Here is an 8586-nt window from a genome sequence, read left to right as displayed (position 1 = left end):
GCAAAATGCGTTGTTAGAAATCACCCCCTCCATATTTTCTATACTAAACTCTTAAGAAGGAAAATTGGATCAAAAGAAGGATGTGCAAATTAAATGGTCTAGTAGTGTGAAAGTAAAATGAAAGTTTGTCAGGTATGTTGTCACTAAAAAACTCAAAGTATATTATGATGACTTATTTTTTGACTGCAAGGAATATTGCCTTGTAGTTTCAGCTGTATAACATTCATATTTCACTTCCCCAGGAGTGGAAGAAAAATCTTTGTCATGATTCTTTAGGTACTACCTTTTACTTCCTTTCAAAAAAACATCTGAATAGCAAATGATGCAGTTGCTACTTTTTACAATATAACTTATGATGCAAGAAATCTCAGTTCACCTACCTCCTAGTGCAACATTCTTTATTGTCTACACATAGGTCACATCCTGAACCCACAGTGAAAAAAAATTACCCATTCATCAAAGCCATACGTTTCCTTTCTGATCTGGATTTTTCATAAAATATGTTAATACTGAGCCATATGATAAAGGGTTCATATGTAGAGAGAGGGTAAAATCTTGTGTGTACAACAGAGATCAAAGGATTGTGATGCAAACTCCACACTGAGAATTAAATTTAACACTGAAACAAATGCTCTCGTATTTCAATCAATTTGCCACAAGAGAGCAGTATGATCCTACAACTGCACTAGGTTGCCATCTCCGTTTCCCTAAGTCCCACACTTTGATGATAAGGACCTGTGAAATGTCGTGTACTCCTTTATCAGTTCTCTGAGGAATCTGTCTCTTCTGTGGAGCCATCGCTTTCAGTATCCACTTTACGACGATGGTGTAGCGGCCTCCAAAAGGAACAGATGCGTGGCGAAGCACGTGAAGGCATGTTTGTTGCATCCCCGCCTGCGCTAGAATTGGATACTGAAAGGCCTGAAATTGATGCAATCCTGAAAAAAGGAAAAAAAATCTGCTGTTACTTTATTTCTGTTCACATTTGTCACTATAAAAGTTTGTGAAAGCATACTGGGGAATATGTGACAGTATCTATTGATCAACAATTTGCTAAAAAGAAGAGGAATGCAGCCTTCAGTCACCTTTACAATTGGAGATTAAACTCCTTTGCTTAGAAGCTCAGAAAATTGCCCCTATAGAAATAGTGAGCTGTTTGAAATTTTCTTTTGCATGAACCAATATTTGGTAAAGAAGGCTTGCTCCTTTCTTGATAATTCCTATCAACTGCACAATGCTTCTTTTTTAATATTTTTATTAAAATTTACAGATACATAGATTAAAAAACTAATACAAGCTAAAGCAATTACAAAAAATAGTGTAGAGAAAAAAAGAAAAAATACATATTAAAGAAAAATATATAAAGAATTGACTTTCCTCTTTATCACAAGTATAAGTTCAGTAACTTATCACCTCTGATACTATAACAAAGATCTCTTTTTCCCATATAGCTATATACAAAATTTTAAAGCGTCATTCAATCCTAATCAACGAGACTCCATTAAAATTTACCGGAAATAACATATTTTAACTTTAAATAAATCCAACGTTATATTCCTTTACTTTGCTTTTAACATAGTAACTTATAACTTTCTCTGAAAATGCAACCAAAGATCTCTTCTTCCTATATCTCATCTTTTGCTTATAAACAGATCTTTAAAATCTTGTCCTTCAGTTCTGGTCAACAAAAATCCATTAACAGTTACCAGAAACAGCAATATATCTATTTTGATCAAATAAACCAACTTTATATTCCCTCCTTTTGCTTTTAACAATACTGATGTCTGATCCCTTTAAATAATGTCCCAGTGCTTGATTTTCTTTTCTCTTTGTCTCTTAGAAATTCCTTCAAAACTTTAATGTATCTCTTTTGTAAATGCAAAATAAGAGTTATCCAATTTAAAAGTTATGAAAAAATTATAAGTTAGCCAATATATAAGTTGTTATATGTTGAATTATCCAATTCAATATAAGAATGGATATTAAGAACTATTAGAGCAGCAAATTTCATTACACTGGGTAAGTTTCCTTCAATCCTCAGCAAAACTTTTGCAAGTTTAAGGAGTTAAAAAATGTTTTAGAATAAACAGCAAAAGGGTAATTAGAATGTTGATTTTTGGAAACATGACAAGACTTTGAAAATTGGACAGTAAAGGAAACCCGAAAGAACTGAAGATCAAAATTATAGGAGAAGAAACTAATACAGAGTGGAGCAAAATAATCTTAACTTTGGAAAAAATTCAAGAGTATTTGGGAACAATGCACTCAGAAGTTACTCTCAAGATTGTCTGCTATCATAAAAGTGGATTTAAAAGAAGTTATGAACAAGGAGTAGGTTTTACTGAACAAGACAGAATGAGGCTGATTTGAAATGACAGGCTGTAAGAATGATATGGAAGATGTTACCTGTATTTATAAATAAAACCAGCTGATGTCTTAATAATTAAAAGGGATGTACAAATTACAGAAGAGCTTTCCTTTGCTTCTTGAATTGATTTCAACTCTTATCTACCACGTTTTAGAGTGAAAGGAAAAATTACCATTGCTTTTACATTAACTGAAAGAACTCTCATGTGACACCTAAAAGGAAAAATAATGGTGCCCTAACCACTTAGTTGTTCTCCATTTTAAAAGTACTTACAGTTTCTCTAATTCCTGATCCATAACTGGGTCAAGGAGCAACTCTGCTTTCTCAGGGAGAGCTCCTGAAAACGAATAAAGAAAGCAAGAATAAGTATTTATATACCATAATATTATGGAATCCGAAGTGAATCCACCCGTGAAAATGAAAATATAGGAAGAGGAACATCTGCTCAACAATTCAGTGGTGGAATTCATGCTGCAGACTGCTCTCGGTATGGCTTAACATTTGTTAGCCTTCTTCAAAAAGCAATTGAATTTGCAGATACTCATCCTGTCAACTGTCTGATCACTCTTTTCACAATTGCTGCATTTGGAGGATCTTGTACTCCTACAAGTAACATTTTTGTAGCAGCACAGCATCCTGTTAGCTCAGTGTGAGGATGACCTATTCAAACTGATGTCCTTCAATCATGTTACCCAAACACTGTACTGCACATGAACTGCCATAAAACATAAAAGAATGAACAACCTAAGAACGTATTAACTTGATTTCTATATCTGTATATCTATAGTAGCTCCCCATCTCTACAAGAATGCCCTACTTACTTGTAAGTCTTTCCTTTTAACCAGTGCTTTTTTTCTAAAAAAAAAAAAAAAAAAAAAAAAGGTGCCGGAACTCACACACGTCATACAACCCGCCTTGCCTACCCTACAAGGTTCCATCCAAAAAAGGTGCCGGAACTCCGTTCTGGGCGTTCTATGAGAAAAAAAGCCCTGCTTTTAACAGTCAGCACTGTAGCTCCTCTCACTACTATTGTCTTAGTAGTAATATACACAAGATTTCAGACTTTTGCACTACTAAGGAAGGTTATTTGGTTTACAAGGGAAAAGGCCAGGACCCCAATTAGCTGACTAATCAGGACCTCTCTAACTACCAAATGGTGGGAGGCTGCTTTACCTTAGTAAGTAAAATAATCTATATCCGTTTTTAAAGCAGTCATTAAAAATATTAAATCAGCATACAGTTGCATAGCTACATTGTGGATTGAAAATCCCATTCCTCTCTTTAGACTTTGGACCACTTCATAACAAAGAACATCAGAATCAAGGCTTTTGCCTGACGAAACAAAATAGTTTGCTATTATAAGCAGAGAAAATGGAGCATAATCATGTGTATCTCTTTTAGGTGCCTTTTTAAGAGTTTTTTTGGGGGGGGGATGTGGGGAGGGTGCCCCAAAATGCTAACTCTGAGGTCCTTGCCATTCACCAGCAGCTTATAGCTGCAGCAGGATTGTGCATATGAGTACATTTACTGGCAGAGAGGCCCATCTGTCCCGAACACATGATACTGCTTAGAAATCTAATGCTACCAGTTGATGCCTAAATTTCCTTGGTGGCCCTTCCTTCCTAGTTCCTTTTGTGCCTTGTCAGCCACACGATGAGCCTGTGAACAGACCTGGTTTTGGTTTTCATTCTTAGCATTGGCTCTGTGGACAAGGATTCAGTTCATGAAGCATGATCTGAATCTAGCAGATTCAGGTTGCCCATTTCTTTAACAGCCTTTTTTCCTAGATGAGTAAAGGGAGATTCCAGAATGAATTGCTTATTCTGTTATATCTTCTTTATATATCAATATTGTTGAAATAATGATCAAATATCAGTACAGGTAGTCCTTGACCTACAACAGTTTGCTTAGTGACCATTCGAAGTTACAACGGCACTGAAAAAAGGTGACTTATGACCATTTCTCACACTTAATGACCATTGCAGCCTGGCCATGGTCATGTGAGTTACATTCGGATGCTGACAACTGACTCACATTTATGACGGTTTGCAGTGTCCCGTGGTCATGTGATCACCCATGGGGACCTCCTGACAAGCAAAGTCAATGGGGAAACCAGATTCACTTAACGACCGTGTTACTAATTTAACAACTGCAGTTACTCACTTAACAAATGTGGCAAGAAAAGTTGTAAAATGGGACGAAACTCGCTTAACAAATTTCTCACTTAGCAACATAAATTTTGGATTCATCTATGGTCATACGTAAGTTGAGGACTACCTGTAAACTGCAATATGTTGAGAAAAATCAAACATTTTGATGAGCTGTACTTAATTTTCAAAAGACTGTAGACTACATTGCTGCAGGCCAGAGGTGAGGTGACCAATGTACAAGTGTTAAATAGAGCCTCACAATCCAGGAACAGATACAATGGTTCATAAGACAGATTTGTACAAAGGGCCTTGAACAGGAGACGTGGATCTAGATGGATCTCCAAACTGCATGCCATTTCTGTCTAGGGCAGTACAACGCCATCCAGTAGCAAAGACTGGAGATATTTAATCTATGTGGCCCTCCAAATCTATTGCCATTTGGTCTAGGATTAAACCTAAGCCTTCGCCATCCAGACCCCCAGGGCATCCAAAATGTACCAAGTAAAAGACAGTCCATGATAGCGTAACTTAGCTGACCGCATATTATAAAGAAAAAAAGGATGTATTTATCCCTTCATGTTCCTTTGATTCAGAGCCCCATACAACACTCACTTTTTATGCTCTAAGTATACTATAACATGGCCTTCATTATCCTTTCTGCAACAGTTCTGGCTAGCAAAGCTTCACATGCCATATACTGCATTATCAAATTCCTCCCTATCACTCAAGTCATCACAGACAATTCTGCAATTCTACCCTCTCATCATGGTTGACCCTTCAGGTTTCCTAATGATGTTGCATAGCTTGTGGGTTACAATGCTTGTCTATCCAAGACTCTTAAGGCATCTCCACGTGAATTACATAGCCATGTTGGTCTAACTAGAATGCAAAAAGGGGGGGAAAGAAGGCTTAATCTTCTCCTTGCTATATCTCAGATACATATTCTGTGAAGAAAACATATATCTGAAGATGGTGAGAAGATTTTCAGCTGCCCTGATACACTATTGCAAAGAAGTGGCCCACACTGGGGTTACCTGACAGATGAACTTACTCTTATGTTTACCTTCCTTCTGTACAACAAATTGTACTCTTTTTTTTTTAACAGTGTGGTCCACAGGATCTAACTAAAGTCTGTTGGCAAGAACAGAATGCTCTTCCTGCCTTAGATGTGGACGTCTACAGAGATGAGTCAGCACACATAGTTCTTGGCACAACTTGGCATCTCCAGCATATGGGATGCTACCAAGCTGTGTACAGCTCCCAGGGCAGCAGATCCTCACAGAGATCTTTTGTGTAACTCTTCACCTTGCAGCAGTCATCCATGGGAGAAACAGGGATGAAACCAGTGGTGGGATTCAAATATGTGAACAACCGGTTCTCTGTGTGGATGCCGCTTCCGGAAGTCCATTCTGGGCCTGGGCAACAAAAAATTAGCTACCGGTTCTGCCGAAGTGGTGCGAACCGGCTGAATCCCACCACTGGATGAAACCTCTTAATGAGGAAAATGTTCCTTCATAAAGAAAGCTGCAAGTGAGGACGGAAGGAGCAATCTAGGTTTTCTGTTTCTTCTGTCCTGCCTGGTATCCCAAAAAGGAAGACGCTCTTATATCCCTGACACTGTAATACAGAAGGCTAAATGAGCAGACAGGGCTGCTGCCAGCCTTCTGCAGCCTCCATTTCCTGAACGTGAAGCTTGTTCTTCTCAAGGGTGCTCCAATCTCTTGGGAGAATTGGCAAACAATATGCAGTGGATTGGTGAATCAATATTGACACAGGAGTGAGACTAGCGCTTGCCGTCTGCTTGACAAATTCATCAGTTGCCTTCTAATCTCTCCTCTTCCCTTTCAAGATCCCGGCGAGATTGGAGGCACGGTGGGGGCCCCTGCCTGAAAGCGCCTTCCTTCTTTCCTCTGAAGCTCTCGTCTGGAACTGCCCTTGCTGCAGGGCTTTCGGGAGCCTGTGATCCCTTGCAGACCAAAGCCTATTCAAATCATCCTGTGTGCAGGGAAGATGAAAAGGCAGCAGGAGAAAAATCCTGCTTTCCTTGCCAAGATGCCTGCACCTGTTACACTTACGGCTGCCCCTCCCCCCCAAGAGGCCTCAGCAGGAGCCTGGCTGGAAGCCAGAACAGGCCTTTCTTAATGGAAGGAAAAACCCATGCACAATGGCGGCAGTAGGCAGGGCTTTCTCGGCCCATCTGTTTGCTTTGCACCTTACTGGAAGTGGATTTTGTACAGGCAGAAAGAAAAGCCCGATCCCGTGCAGTCTACGCATCATCTTTGCTTGGGAATGCATTACTAGCTAAGCCTGTTTGCAGAAGGGATTGAGGACTTGCATGCATGTTCCTTTTGATATATAATCTCTACGCTTTGGGTAAACCGCAGCTCCAGTTGTTGGCAGGGATTGGGACGCTGGGAGGGGAGAGCAGCTTGGACTGAGACATATCCTTGAGCACAAATGCAGAGGGATCAAGAACAGCTTGGATGGCTGCTAGCAGGGCCAAGGAGGCCTGGCTCCTGTATTCAGAACCCCAGAGATGCATCAAACAGGCCCAGTGCCGATCTCCAACCCGGAGACCGAATAGATTCTGCCATGGAAAAAGGCACCGCCTTTTTCAAAGCCTGATTTTAAGGTTGCGGGACAAATAACAATTCTGAAAGGGGGGGGAATGTGCATTGCTTCTGTCCTGAAATCATGGTATTTCTATTGAAACAAAGTCTTGGCTTCTTCAAAAGAAAATGAAGAATTAAGAAAAATCAGGATCTTGTTCATTTGTATGAATTAAGCTAAATAAGGAAATACACCCTGTATGTGGTTTTTTTTTCTCTCTCTCTCCTCATATTTGTGTAGTTATTGAGGATAAAAAGTTTGTAAGAGAAGGCAGTCCTCTTGTAAAGATATTACTCTGGATTCCGAAACAGGATGAAATCAGGATCTGGGGCACAGAACAGAATGGTAGTTGCCATCTCTTTCTTTGTTGCTGGAGGGATATATCAACACCTAAAAATTTGATGGGGATAGATGGGAATTAAGGCACCTTTTTGGTTTGTTATGTGACTTGTCCCGTTTAAATCTCATAGAATTGTTTTGCTTTAAATATAAATTTTTCTGGTATATACCTACTAGCCCTGAGGACTCTGTAACCTTGACAAAGGAATTTAGGCCACCAAATCCCTAAAACATTATTCATGGAAAATACAGAAGTTTTCATTACCAAGAGCTTTGTTGATCCCATGATGCTTTGCAAGAGCCATCAGAAATCCATAGAAAGTTACTCTCTGTACATTGCTCAGAATTTCCTTGAGAACACTGGCTGGGGGACAGCTAGGCAAACAAAAGGAACACAAGAAAAACACTTTATATATCAAGGTCTGTGAATTACCTTTCTTTAGACTTAAGACTGATCAAACTGAATGGATTGAATCATCTACATCATGAATCCATCTTCCTACAATTTGAGAACATGTATTTTTCTGCAACAAAAGAGAGAATGGGCTAGTAGTTCCACGAGCACTCATGATTCCTTTTAACTTGAGAGAATCATGGGAGGAGGTGGTCTCAGTGAAAAGCATTTCCCAATTATTTTGAACAACAGCTTTCTTCTTCATGTTGAAGGAAATCTAGTTGGCCAGGCAGCAATTAAAGCAGGATTGGGGAAACTTCGGTATGGTTGCCCAACTCATTCTATGAGGATTCAAGAAAAGTTCTCCTGTTTCCCAGAGCCCCCCTCTTCACCATTAAAGATTGCTTTGTAATTTCCTGATAGGTCATTCCACACAACAAGTTTTCTCCAATGGGTGAACTTATGTGTTAAACAAACTTTCAGAATCACCCTGTGCTTTTCTCATTTTTTCCCTCAGGGAAAAGGCATGGAAAATGGTGGAAATTTAGTGGAAAGTATGCTCCATTCATTTGTAAATGTGAAAAGAGCATCACTTCCAAAAAAATAGTTGGTGAGTTGGGATAAAAAAGCCCATTGTCTACTGGGCAACAGGCTCCCCCCCTTCCATTTTTGTTTCAGCAGAGTAACCTTCCCCCAAGACAAGTCAATAGAACGATTGCACAATT

At 39.3% G+C, this 8586-nt stretch overlaps 1 protein-coding gene across 1 annotated transcript; it reads right to left on the bottom strand.

Moving 5' to 3' along the window:
• Window positions 1–381: 381 nt before the first annotated feature.
• Window positions 382–7852, bottom strand: CUNH11orf49 (chromosome unknown C11orf49 homolog). Its single transcript, XM_015818647.1, has 3 exons — window positions 7733–7852; window positions 2642–2705; window positions 382–938 (listed from the first exon to the last, which is right to left on the bottom strand). The coding sequence occupies exons 1-3, from the start codon at window positions 7770–7772 to the stop codon at window positions 761–763; spliced, it is 282 nt and encodes a 93-aa protein (XP_015674133.1). The 5' UTR covers window positions 7773–7852; the 3' UTR covers window positions 382–760.
• Window positions 7853–8586: the final 734 nt, after the last annotated feature.

The sequence above is a fragment of the Protobothrops mucrosquamatus genome, unplaced genomic scaffold (assembly GCF_001527695.2).
Source record: "Protobothrops mucrosquamatus isolate PMUCROS unplaced genomic scaffold, P.Mucros_1.0 scaffold775, whole genome shotgun sequence".
Taxonomy (NCBI): domain Eukaryota; kingdom Metazoa; phylum Chordata; class Lepidosauria; order Squamata; family Viperidae; genus Protobothrops; species Protobothrops mucrosquamatus.
The sequence above is the reverse complement of the archived record's forward strand: the minus strand, read 5'-3'. Positions and strand labels throughout refer to the sequence as shown.